Source organism: Anopheles bellator, chromosome 2 (genome assembly GCF_943735745.2).
Source record: "Anopheles bellator chromosome 2, idAnoBellAS_SP24_06.2, whole genome shotgun sequence".
Lineage (NCBI taxonomy): Eukaryota > Metazoa > Arthropoda > Insecta > Diptera > Culicidae > Anopheles > Anopheles bellator.
Window position 1 is genome coordinate 12,981,802 of NC_071286.1, and position 13,921 is coordinate 12,995,722.

Sequence of the window (13,921 nt, forward strand, 5' to 3'; positions counted from 1 at the left end):
AAGGTTGATTCAGTGGCATGACCGGTGAAATATAGGTGGTCATTCGATCGTCGTCCTTCTAAAACCGCAACACACGGGATCGGTTGCGTGTGCGCTCGTTATCGGTTTGAAGTGGATTCGCACGTGTTGTTGAAATGGAAACGGGAAATTCTTCAGTGTGTTACGAAACTGATCCTGTTGTCCGGTGGACCAAAGTCCCGTCGAGTAAATTGTAGTACACGGAAGCGCCTGTCTACTCTACGCAATACACCTATGTCTACAGCGTGCGTAATCATGATAGGAGATGTTAAATATGTTAAATAGCTCCGCCACTTGTCAGTCGATTTGGACACATCAGGCAGATTCTGAGAAAACAGTGAAAACTGTGCGTGGTTATTGCTGTCAAATTTATTCTCACTTCTTTCTGTGGGCTACCATTGAAGAACGGAAAGCTAACATCACATCTGAAATTGCTGCTATTACGCCCGAAATGTTGTCAAATATAAGGCTGTCTATAAAGTCATAGACGTTTTTCACGATAGATGCCTTTAGTGATCCATATCTCGTGAAGTATCGATTGTACACTTTCAAATTTAGGCTCGTTTTAAAGCTGATATTTTACACTTAAAACATGGCTTTCACTGTTTTTTGTTTGTTCCATTCGTTTGTGAGTTACAGGGTGTTAACAATGGAAGTCAACGAAGAGAAAATTCGTTACATTTTACAATTTTTCTTTCAAAAACGCGAAAATTCAAGCTAGGTTGCTGAAATTTTGCATGGTGTTTATGGTGTCGATACTCTAACAGTTAGTTGTGATAAATGTTGGTTTCGTCGACCCGTTTCAGTTATTTTTGATGTTAAAGATGCACCTCGCACAGGCAGACACGGCATCGAAAATGTCGATAAAATCACAGAAATAATCAAAGTTGATCGACGTGTTAGTAGTCAGAGCGTCGACCAGGAGCGAAAGATCAATCATCAAACAGCTTGAAGCCATTTGCGCAAAGCTGGATTCACAAAGAAGCTCGATGTTTTAGCGCCACCATGTTTACACAAAAAAACATGATTTCTCGAATTTCTATATGCGAAGTTTTGGCTAAACGGAGCAAAATCAACCCATTTCTTATTCGGACGGGTACTGAGGATGAGAAATGGGTTTTCTACAAGAGAGGCATTGTAAAGTTATTTTTAAAAAGGGCAACAAATTTATCAACAAAACGGTGCATATTTGACGCAAATCGGACAACCAAAAATATCGTTTGTAAAAATATCGATAAAATATCATGTTTTGAAATTCACATAAAAAACGTCCATGCCTTTTTAGACAGCCTTATATAATGAAAGTTGTTCAGAAAAGGGTTCGCCTCTGGTGTGTCTAATAGAGGCGATCATTTGAACGATATTGTATTCTGAGTGAATTGTCAATAAACGGCATTCTATACCCTAAATAAATCTTGTTCATTTGCCAAAATCGACGGAAAACCGGTGGAGTTATCCAACATTTAAATATCTCCTGTTCAGATTACGCACCCTGTACAATTTTTGCAATTCTCGATACGGTCCGAAAAGTTCTGGTTTGAAATGGGCTTCAACATAGGCTTCGTTTCCGCTCTTATCGCTGCTACCGATTCTTTGTAGTCGCCACGGGGCGGTCAAATCAAAGGAACTCATAATGCGGCGCTCTACACACGACGATAATTCGATGTTCAATGTTGGTTCCAGACTGTGTCCGTCCGCAACTCGTTTACAACTCTAAATGTCGCTCACATGTCACAACCTTATGCGGGCACCATTTCATCTCTCACTGTAGGCCATCAAGCGCTAGTTATTCCGCTGTATTACGTAGTCAAACGTTCGTTTATCAATGTTTTATTTCCGCTACGCGTAGAGCAACATCGTTGTGCGTTCCAGCGATCCAAAGCTAATCGATCACTTTGCTTCCTATTTTCCCCCTGCCAACAGGGTATGCCAGAGCAATGGGCGCTGATGCTGAAGAACTCGAACATTAGCAAGCAGGAGCAGAAGAAAAATCCGCAGGCCGTGCTGGACGTGCTGAACTTCTTCGACAACAGCAGCAAGCAGCGGCCGAGCTCGAAATATATGACCCATGGGCTGCACACGACAACGCACTCGGGTAAGCTGCTTTACTATCTGTATTACATCGCCGAAATCCTTTCGATTGCGTCACATTCCGTCAGTTGTGAGTCATCATACGCGGTGTGCATCTGTGCCATTTTCTTCGAGTTGCCGCTGTGCCGCAATCGCATCGACGCACCATGGGCCAGCAGCATAACTGGAGCCGACGAAGTAAAATCACGGCCCTTTTCTCGCGGGGCTGATCGAAAGAAATTGGGGAGCTCTTAATTCCGTAGTCGAACCCGTTTTCGGCCACCGCCGCATTACTTCGTGCGCTGCGCGTTTTGTTTTGCTCGTCGCAGCATAATGCTTTTGCACGGGGTGGACTAAAACATGAACACGGCCGCCCGATCTCTCGACTCGATCGGCTTGGTGCAATTTTTCTTTTCGACCGAAAACTGCACTACGGTGGAGCTATTATCTGCGTTCGTCGCCCCAACGGAATGGATCAATTAAAATGGCCAATGAAATATTGTGGCGGTACTTCTCGTTCGAGGCATTCGGTTACAGCATCGCGGGTGTTCCATCCCAAGAAGCACGAGAATGGAGAAATAATTTGTTTCGTGGAGCGAAACGATTAAATCATGACTGGGACTGGGGACTGGGGAGCGCCAGCCAGAAGCCATTTCGCAATGGTGGGCCACTCGAAAGCACTTAGGGCATGCTTCTCCGGTTGACATTTCAGCCACCAGACAACAGTTAAAAGTAATTCGCCGGCCTCACACCAGCCACCACCAGCGTGGCTGTGGGGGAAAATTTTCACTTATTTAAACACGTCCGTCCCGTTAATTCCACTCGCGTGGCGGCCTTTCCAAAAAACCCTGCCGGCCGGCCGGCCGGCTACACTATGTTTCAATCTCCCGTCAGGAGGTCCCATTTTTATCGCGCCCGCGCCATCGGCAACACTGGCCGCAGGACGGACCGTAGCATATTTTCGCACGTCCGCAATGCTGCGGAGATCATATTTTTGCCAATTCATGCTCACCTTTCACGACCCATCAACCGATGGCGATAGACGGCGGCGCCGACTGCGACTGCGACCGCGACTTACCACAGACCGCCCATCGGCGGGGCGCATATTTACGTGTCAAATAGACAAAATAAAAAATGGCCGACGACTGACAGGGACCCTCGAGCGAAGGAAGTGTGAAAATGGCGTGTTTTTTCGTTGCTTTGCCACTTTGTAGTTGACGCCATGACGAAATGGTGCGGTCAGTCCACGTCTCTCACGTGCTGTTTGCCAACGGCACTTGAGCTTCCTTCGTTTAGCGTGAGATGTTGCATAATTTGTGCAACATTACGCCTTGTCTTGTCGCGCCTGTCAGCAGCATCCTGTGGCGATGGATCCTACCTGTGGTTGCCCGCGGGCGGGGGGTTCGAAATCTAAAGCACCCCATCGACAGCGTACGCCGCGCGCAACTTCACGACCCGCGGTGATCGATTGCGAAATCTGTCTCGGGAAAATGGCAAGATCACGAAGGATGACTCTACAGTGTTTTGGGTGCAGTTTTGAATCCACAAAATGCTCCGACTTTGGTTAGATCCAAACACAGAACAGAGGTTGGAAACTCTGGGTAAGAAGGTCTGCCTGGTCTGTTGAACCTTCGCGCGTAATGATAAGTTCTGGAGAGCTAGAGTTGGCTGTCCAGTGAGTGGATTTCTCCAAGTTCCGACATATGAAGTTCAATCATTGAGCTCCGAATCGGGGTTGGGTGGATGATACATTCCTAGACACGGTCCTGTTGATGGTCTAAGAAGGCGAGGCGTATACGCCGTACTCACTTTTGTAGCGGCTTCTCCATTGTTACACATACGCGGTCAAACACGTTTCGTTCATCTGCGGACCGAGATTGCCCACAGCTTGCTCGATACCTTCGTAGGTCAAAGCCACATCGGAGAGTCTGCAACCAAAAATGTCATATTTGCCTACTTACCAGTGATTCGGTGCAGCGTAGATTGATTTATGGAAGAATTTCATATCTCTATAATTTTATCGTTACCAAAACGGACTTTGCACTCAAACTGCATCCACTGTCAGATGGTTCGAACTGACGTCTTTCGCGTAGAAACAAAAAAAAAGATAACAGACTGAAATGCCTTTTATGTTATTGGTCTATTCCTAAAACGTGGTTCATTTTCGTCGATAAAAAATGTTGAAAATTTACCATCGAGCCCCTGAGACAGCTTTCATTGTCAAGCATTTGGAGTGGTGCCTTCAATTGCTCGATCGTAGCAACCCAGGATGTCGCAGCGCCCCAGAGAAGCTCGTCAGGAGCTGTCGAAAAGCGGGCACTTAGACAAACATACGATAGACGAATGCGGGAAGAATTGTTAGAGAAAATATTGTAGTAAACCCTAACGCAAATGGAAAATGGCCGTCGACAGTCGACAGCTCTGCATCTTCTGCATTAGTGTTCCGAAATGGATGAACAGCTCCCTCACTCACAGTTTGCCAATATGGAAGCAATATGGGAATAGAGGTTGCACTTCTCCTATGGCTGCTACGTTCAATCCATCTTATCTCGCTGTGACACTCGCTAGTAACGTCACTGGGTTTTATGTTCCCAAAAATTGCCGCGCAAAACGCGCCTGAGACGAGGCCGGTTGACGAGGAAAACCGACCGTTCAAAACAATGCGTCTAAAGGCGGCACTCGAAGCATGACCACCCCGCGCACCGTCGCGAACCCCGGCGGAGAGCATAATGAAGCATTGTGGGTGGTGATTGGCCCGGGAGCGGTGCCTCCTTGGGTTTTGTGTTGTGCCATTTATTGAGACATTGTGTGCGCCCCGAAAAAACCGGCGTGGCGTGTCGCGTTTATGTTCCCCCCTCAACAATGTTTTGGGAATATTGTTTTTCCGTTTTTTTCGGCCAGGAGATGAGAAAAGCACACCCCCCCGCAATGGCGAGCGGTTTTTTGTTCGCGAATTTGAAGTGAAAGTGATTTCACTTTCGTGCGCAATGGCCGGGAATCGGGAAGCCCCAGCAGCAGCAGCTCACAGGGTTTCTCTTCCATTTCTTCGCCAAGCCGATGCCCCTCCGGCTGTCGGCCGTCAGGCGGCGGGCGGATGGACATGCAAATTCTCACGATAGGCCACCATGGCCCACAATAAAATGAGGGTCCCTGGCATGCGAAAAAAAAACACGAAAGATTAATGTCGTGGCTCCGGCCAGACAAACGGAGCCGATAAAATGTAATATTTTGCCGCCGACGTCGCGGCGGTGCTGAAGATGAAAGATTACTCCATCACGGGCCGGCGTAGTGCGAAGGATTATTGGAATTGGTCCAACGAACCGGCCGAACCGGGGACACCCCCTGTGAGTAATGATTGCGTGTTGCGTGGCGGGCGTTAAAATGAGACATTTTAATGACTTGCACATCGCACGGTTGCGAGACGCGTTCACAAGCAAACCACAGACCGGGGACCGTTAAGGGGAGAAGGCCCCGATAACAGATGGGTTTTATGGATCGAATGAACGTTAAATGGCCGATGAAGTCCACCGAGAAATACGTTCGTTTTCCGGGCATTGACGTTTTAGGATGTGATCGAGATGCGATCTTCTCTCGACTACACCCGCGTTGGAGCATCAGGATCACCCTTATGAAGCACTACATTTTTGTGAAAGTGTCTCACAAAGCCATGGCATAAAAAATGCCAACACTTTCTGGGACGTCTTTCGTCAAAGATGGATCCTTCCGTACAACGTAGTACAACGAGTAATCTTCATTGAAGTAAGTCCTTTGGGCAACATGCACCCAGCCTGTCGGAAGGGTACTCCCAAGCCAATTCGAGGCTTATCGATTTGACACACGCTTATGTCATTTTGACAATTGAGGTGTCACTTCCGCCGGGTTCGAGAAACATGGACCGCACCGCAACCCCCCCATTTAGCAGCCGTTCAAAGAGCGAGAGAGCGAGAGAGCGAGAGAGAAAGGCTGAGAAAGGTGTTCGGCCTGGGTGATTTGCAGACTCCATTGTCCAAAACCAACCGCCCTCCGTACGGCGGCGAATGGAGTCCCCACCAGGGGAGCGGTTGCTGCTAGGAAATGTCCGCCACGAGAGGGTCAGTTAAATTAATTGAGTTATTCAACCGACAGAAACACTCGCTCGGGGGGAAGGAATGAATGGGATTTTTACTCAATTAAGACAGGCAATCGCCGGAGCACCTCTAGAGTTCCATCACTTTCGGGGGACCGTCCGGACGGGCCCCATCTTTCCACGGTGCTCGCGGGGTTTCCGCTGCAACTGGCCGATACACACCAGATGGGAAAGGTGTTACCGGCTGTGTAGCATAACCCTTGGACTCTTGGACCTGGGCAAGGGGCAGACCGAACCGATTGGTTACATAAAAAACGGTACTGGTTGTTGGTGCTGGTTGCGATCGAAATTCCAAGCCTCTTGACACCCAGCAAAGTAGGGTGATCCACCCAGAACCCCGGGGACTTTCTCAAAGTGTTTTCCGCAAATGGAAAAATGGTTCGTATCCCTTGTGTTCGGCCACCTGATGCACCTTCGTTGCGATCTTGTGTGTGACGTGAAGCGTCTGTGGCAGTGGCTATTGGTCATCATTACAATTGAGGTCAACTTGACACTGACAGTAAAAGGCGCACACGCGGACCCCGGGGATTGGGTTGTGAAATGCAAATTATGCAGCCGAGACGGGAGGGAAAGCTTAGATTGCCGGTGGCCAACCCGACCGGAACGGCTGACCCCGTATCGGTGACCTATTGACAGGCGCCTGGGGAACGATGGGCTTCAGAGAGCATCGATCTAATGTTCCGTTCCGTTGACTGTTGTGCGGCGGCCTCCAAATATTTATCTTGAGATCGGCGACGGTGGTGGCGCCTGGTAGTGCGTTATTAATTCTCAACCATAGCATCGTCCATAGGGTCGTCGCTGAGCCGGGTGAGCAGCAGCAGTCCGAGCAGTACGCCGACCGACTCGGAGTCGCACGGTGGGCCCGGGGCGCAGATCATCTCCAGCAGCCACTCGCAGGCCTACAGCCTTGGGCTGTCGTCGCACAACTCCGCCGGTGACCACGACAGCGACGAGCTGGGCATCCTCAGTGGCAGCGCGAGCGGCAGCATCAGCGGCAACAACGGCATTCCACCGCCCATCGCCAGCCGCCCGGAGCGGACCAAATCGATCGTAAGTATTCCTCCGTTTCTAAGCTTCCCGTCACGAAGAGCAAACCGAAGATATCCCGAAGTCTACCGTCAAATTTCTTTCCCCACGTACCTTTCTCTCGGGAATGATCTTTTCAGTTGCAGTTTGGAACAGGACTCAACATAAAGGCCCTGTAATAAACCGTTCAGAACTCCCAACCCACCAACAGTGTAACTCTCCCGAACCGGTCTACAATTTGAATAATGGGCAAATTTGCTTCGCAACCTTGGTCCTGGCAAATTTTCTGGCTCCTCGATGGCAGTAAAAGATTAGCCGAGTCTCTGTTCCCGGCCAAGGATTATTTCACAACGGCCATTACGGCTGCCGCATTGGTGAAGTCGTTGTGGGAGAAAAAGGGACAGCACACCCTGACTCTAAATTGTATACCCATCGGGAGTATGCCGCCAAAAGCGCAGAAGGCGCCCGTCCTTTGCGCGGTCCCGAACCACGGACGGGTTGACCTTCGGTAAAGCTCCGCTCGGGGACAGTAATTTCCCAACACGCCGTGTCACGTCTAGCCGCTAAAGACGATTGCTTTACCTGATCGTGTCGCTGTCCTTTCGACGGTGGGTCCTAAGCTGGATCGGGGTGCTGTTCCCGGTATTGGCTTTATTGGGCCCGCTATGGAATAAGGAATCCTTAGGACACTTAGGACTGTTACAAAATTGAGACAAAAGCGCATACACGACTTATAAATGCGTAATTTTTTAAACCACCGGAAGCACTCCCAATCCCATTTGTGACCTCGGCCCACGGCCGGTTCCGGTTGGGTTTCCGATGGAATGCATCCCCGTTGGCACCGGGCGCCGGTCGTCGTGTGATGAAATGTTTCCCTGGGAATTTCCTGCACCCATTCAGCAGCAGCAGCAGCAGGGCAAGACGCCCTTCCAGTGACCGCAGGGTGACAAATTTACCCAGCACATAGGAATGCTGGCGACAGAGTGGTCCCGCGGGTAGGCAATGGGCAAAGTTGTAAAACCCGTAAAACCCCGGCCGAGGTACGGTACGGGGTTGCATGCCTCTTTGCATTGCCGAAATTCGGGCGATCAGTCAGTGTTCAGCCGTCGGAGGGTAATGAGTGTGTTCTATGCGATTTGCTGTCGTTTCCAGTCGGATAAGAGCTGAATGCCTTCGCTATAGAGGGTTCTGAGAGAGAGAGAGAGAGAGAGAGAGTCCGTCATGTTTCAGGAGATCTACAATATCTATCACGTAACGTTCCACCGAACGGTTTCCGGTCTCTTCGATCGGCTGTCGCTGTTGCTACTGGTAACTGACCCTGTTGCTTATAATCCCATCAACGCCTTCTTGGTTGGTGAAATTTCTTTCCTCAACTGTCAGTCCAAAGTTGCCAAAAAAGAGAATCCCTTTAATCAAAGCGTTAGCCAAGCGTTTCTAATCTCTCCGTACTCTCCTTCACAGTACACGCGGCCAATCGATGATCCGATCTCACCGCCCATCCCGCCACACCTGAGTGCGGGAGCGGTCACGCACTCGTCGGTGGCGCCCCCCGGTGCCATCCGCAGCCCGACGCAGTTCGACAAGAACAAGAACTCGGTCAACTCGGCGGCGTCCGCGCAAACGATCAGCGGCCTAGCGGCGGCGGCCGCGGCCCAGACCCCGTCGTCGGGCGGCCAACAGCACCATCTGCACCACCACCACCAACACCAACACCAAGGTAACGCCTCCTCCGCTTGCGCTTCTACCACCACCGACCACGCTTTCTCACAACTAACCGAATCAATACTACAACAACCGCAACCGCCATTGCAACCCCAACAACTAACAACAACAACAACAACAACCTCCACAATAACGCTAACAGTAACAACCAACCAAACGACGACTTCCAACACCACCACCACCATCGTGCGTCCCGCGATCGTTGCTCCACTGGCACGGTCCGACGACGATCCCGACGACTTGGACGATCTCGCCGAGTGCCACGACGAGTACGCTACGATTAACGACGCCCTAACCGATGACCATCAGCACCACCGGCAGCTAGAACCGCGCCCGCTGCAACCCGCCAGCGAGCCTCCTGCTGCGACGGAAGGCAAGGAACCGAGCTCCAGTGGTTCTCCAACTACTACTTCTACTACTACCACTACTACTAGGACCGCTACTAATCTGACCGCTACCAATATCAATACCGCTACCGCTACTTCCGTTGTGACCTTCGCTAGCAATAGTTGTTGTTCCGTCGTAACTACACCGCTTACCGCTGCTACTTCAACAGGGAGCGCCGCGGGCCCTCTGGTGGTCGGGCCCGGCAACCATTCGGCGGCAGCGAACAACGGTGTCAATGTCAATGTGGTGGTGTCGACGGTGGCTCCCGGTGCCGCCAACAATGGTACGATCGGACCGCCGGACACCGGGGCAGCGACGATGGCCGGTGGCAACACCACGACGACGACGGCGGCGGCCCAGCAGCGGGCGGCCAACCTCAAGAAGAAGAAAATGTCCGACGAAGAGATCCTGGAGAAGCTGCGCACGATCGTGAGCGTGGGCGACCCGAAGCGGAAGTACAACAAGATGGAGAAGATCGGGCAGGGCGCCTCCGGGACGGTCTATACCGCGATCGAGAGCTCGACCGGCATGGAGGTGGCGATCAAGCAGATGAACCTGAGCCAGCAGCCGAAGAAGGAGCTGATCATCAACGAGATCCTGGTGATGCGGGAGAACAAGCACCCGAACGTGGTCAACTACCTCGACAGCTACCTGGTGTCGGAGGAGCTGTGGGTCGTGATGGAGTACCTGCCGGGCGGTTCGCTCACCGACGTCGTCACCGAGACGTGCATGGACGAGGGCCAGATAGCGGCCGTCTGCCGGGAGGTGCTGCAGGCGCTCGAGTTCCTGCACAGCAACCAGGTCATCCACCGGGACATCAAGAGCGACAACATACTGCTCGGCATGGACGGGAGCGTCAAGCTGACCGACTTTGGCTTCTGCGCCCAGATCTCGCCCGAGCAGTCGAAGCGCACCACCATGGTCGGCACCCCGTACTGGATGGCCCCGGAGGTGGTCACCCGGAAGCAGTACGGCCCGAAGGTAGGCATCGATCGGCCGAGTGCGCCTTACGCTGCAACTGATCCCCGTTCTCCCCGTTCTCGTAGGTTGACCTCTGGTCGCTCGGCATCATGGCGATCGAGATGATCGAGGGGGAACCGCCGTACCTCAACGAGAACCCGCTGCGGGCACTGTATCTGATCGCGACCCATGGCAAGCCCGAGATCAAGGAGAAGGAAAAGCTGAGCACCGTCTTTCAGGACTTTCTCGACCAGTGCCTCGAGGTGGACGTCGACCAGCGGGCCACGGCCTACGAGCTGCTCCGGGTAAGTGGTGCTCCTCATCGATCGTGCTGGCAACAAAAAGCTAACCCCCCCGCCTCTCGCCCGCTCTTTCAGCATCCGTTCCTGAAGCTGGCGCGACCACTCGCCAGCCTAACGCCGCTCATCATGGCCGCCAAGGAAGCGACGAAGGGCCACTGAAAGCGGGAGGACGTCGTGCCACCATCGGGACCGGCCACCGTTGGGACCACCGACGACCAAGAGGCTGCCAGCAGCACCGGTGACCACAGCAGGGAGGAGGGCAGCGGCGACTGCGCCAGCGCCAGCACCAGCCGCCGTCGCACAGACACACGTGATAAACCCAGTATAGCCATCGTGGTGCCGTCGTCGCCGCTGTCGTCGCCACCGTCGTCGTCGTCGTCGCCGCCGTCCATCGACAACAGCCGCTAAGCAATTGGAGGCGGGCCAGCATCGACGGCCCCGCCATCCACCGGTTCCTTAGCTTTGCTTCTTAAAGAAGGAAACGAAACCAGAGCTGGTCAGAGCAGAGTCGTGCGCAAGAAACTCTCTCTCTAGGGAGGCAGGGAGGGACAGGAAGCGAGAGTATGGGAAAACGGAAACGCCCGTGTTTGGGAGATAAGGCTAAAGAGGGCAGCACATTGCAAGTAAGCAGTAGGTAACAATTGCATAGTCAAGCAAACAAAACCTTGAAGTGTTTTACGGTTGGCGTTAGAGTTTAAGGCGACTAATGTTTACAGTACATCGGGCCAACGAATCGAGCCGGATCGAGCAGGAACGCGCCCGTGGATCACAATAAGATGATCAGGTGGCGAACGATCGTCATGATAATAATTGCTAGGAGATAAGTTAGGCATGGGTGCCCAGGCAGTGCCGAATGCGTGTGTGTCTGAAAGAGAGCGTGTCTCTGTGTGTATGTTGGCGGGCGGGAACTAAAGAATGATAACAAATAGAAACAACAATAATAAATGTAAAACCACACAACCGATAGAGAGAGAGAGAGAGAGAGAGAGCGAGCAACGGTAGTACGGTGATAGTTAAAAGCAGTATAGGTGGTAGTGGAATTGGCAAATGCTTTTGAACGGAGGGAGGCACAGGAAGCCAACCGCAAAACAATTCGGAACTCCGTTTGCATATATATATAAAGCGCACGAGAAGTGTGTAGAAAGTAGCCGTTACTAATTGAAACAATCCCCTCCCGATCCGCGTATCCGGGCGGTCCCAGCGGGAGTGTATAAACAAGAACCCCTGTTTGAATTGTATAGTTGTATATAAATAGTACAAAACACGAGTGTGACGTGGAAGCTTACACAAGGGCGCGCGCAACAGAACAATATAGTTCTCGAGCGAGAGACAGAGACAGAGAGCGCCGTGTCCGATAACAGAATTAAAAAGGCTTAACATATAATTTAACGAAAGAGAAAACAAATCAATACTATAAACCAGAGCTACATATTAGATCGAGCGATCGTGTCGATCACCGGCAGCAGCAGCATCAGATGGCGCACGAGCATGAAAATATGGACTGATTAGATGAATGGGGGGGGCACAACAACAGACTGTTAACCGAAACGCGGCGTGGAACGGGATTGCGTAGCACTTAAGTGAGGCTAAACGGAAAACACCACAACACAGACACCACACGCGCACACAGCATTTAACACGCAAAACCTTACAACCCGAAACAGACAACTCAAACACAAAAACAATGTGCAAGTGCCTACAAGTGAAGCGTGTGTGCTGTAAACGTACACAGTTCGTACGTACCGGGGGAGGAGCATGTAAAAGCCGCGCGCCAGCTTCCGATGGCCTCATCAAACAAAAAAAAAGGCCCACTCTGGCCCCCAAGGTGGCACCACCCTGCTCAGGGGGTGCCGAACGTTCCAATGGTTCCACAGGAGAATAAGGACACGCGTGGCCTCAGACGAAATGCAAGACGAATTCTTTCGGTACCTTCCTCCTCTCGGTTGCCACCCCCAAATGGGTTCGAAGCTTTGTGTCCCGTGCGGTCACCTTTTTATGTTTAAACACTTGATCCATTCTGCGCAAAGTTGAGCGAAATATAACAGAAACAAAACAACCGATCGCGCAAGTATTAAATGTACGCCGGGGGAAAGTGAGACCCCCTGAGAGAGACAGAGAGAGAGAGAGAGAGAGAGCCGCAGTTGACGAGCATATCGGGGTCGGGTGTACGAGGATGCGATCGAACACATGTCAAAAACACAGCATATCGAAAAACACCATTTGTCTTCGACCGAAATGGTCGTCGTTGGTTTTACCTTCAACGTCCAACGGCCAACTGTTCGTGTCTCCGGGGTGGATCGAAAGAAAAACAAAAGAAAAGAGTAGTAGGCTGGTGCAGTGACAGCAACTGTGGACTGATGGTTTGATTTTGGGTGGCAACGTCAATCACCTTTTTGACCATCACAGTAAGCGCCAATCTATGGTCTTTTTCTTCTCACTTCCATGAATCGTCCCGTCCGCTGTAAGTGACCTACTGTTTCGTCATATGTACACCCGATTGCCGTCTGATGTTCCCGGATCGGTTTCATGCCCATTTTCATTATCCACCATGACACAGGTGACAAGCTTGGCCCCCGTCAGATTTTGTTCTTTGAACCCGACATATCCGTACTAAAAAACACGTGTTGTGATATGCTGCAATTTCATGTCATGTTTGCTTTCGGTTTGTGCGCCGACATTGTGTGCCTTGCCTTGGGTTGCGGTCAAGCCGGCAGGTGAAACTTTTCCCCGCATATGTACATACCGCTATTTATTTACTAACTTTGCGCCACCCCGTTGATGGAAGTACTGGTTCCTGGTTCCACCATTTAGTTTCCGTCGTTTCTCCGGAATTCGACATTCGTCGTTAAAAGATTATGGCTACGAGGGGCTCGGAATCTCGGAAACGACAAACGGTCGACGGAAGAGCGGGCGATTCCCTGCCCGGCCCCTGCTCCGTCACACAATCATCGTTGTGTGTGCGCGCGTGAATGATGGGAACGATAAAGAATACATTAAAGTGAAAATATATATCCCAAACCTTTCATTTAAAAGACGCATATAATCCTCTTTCGATGCGTAAGCGTAAATAGACGAAAACAGAAGCAGAAAGTATATAGAACAAACCGTATAAATTGAGGGTGCGTACTCTCGATTCTTAAGCCCCTGGGCGGGAACCGCATAATCCGCTCCCCAGCGGACCAAGGGGACCCGAAAGGGCGGCACGATACAAACAACTCAAGAAGGCCCGATGCGCAGGCGCCAAAGAACAGAAACAACCCGGATCGTTAACTCAAAACATTGTAAAATTGTAAAATGGGCGCACGGAACG

At 51.2% G+C, this 13,921-nt stretch overlaps 1 protein-coding gene across 1 annotated transcript in view; it reads left to right on the plus strand.

The window, feature by feature from the left end:
- The window catches only part of LOC131208671 (serine/threonine-protein kinase Pak), a 35,602-nt gene extending 24,088 nt beyond the window's left edge, over window positions 1-11,514 (plus strand). The window contains exons 4-9 of the mRNA XM_058201486.1: window positions 1,942-2,113; window positions 6,993-7,264; window positions 8,702-9,002; window positions 9,549-10,330; window positions 10,396-10,614; window positions 10,687-11,514. Of these exons, the coding sequence (XP_058057469.1) occupies window positions 1,942-2,113; window positions 6,993-7,264; window positions 8,702-9,002; window positions 9,549-10,330; window positions 10,396-10,614; window positions 10,687-10,770 (1,830 nt within the window). The 3' untranslated portion in view covers window positions 10,771-11,514. The remainder of the gene's footprint in view (window positions 1-1,941; window positions 2,114-6,992; window positions 7,265-8,701; window positions 9,003-9,548; window positions 10,331-10,395; window positions 10,615-10,686) is intronic.
- Window positions 11,515-13,921: the final 2,407 nt, after the last annotated feature.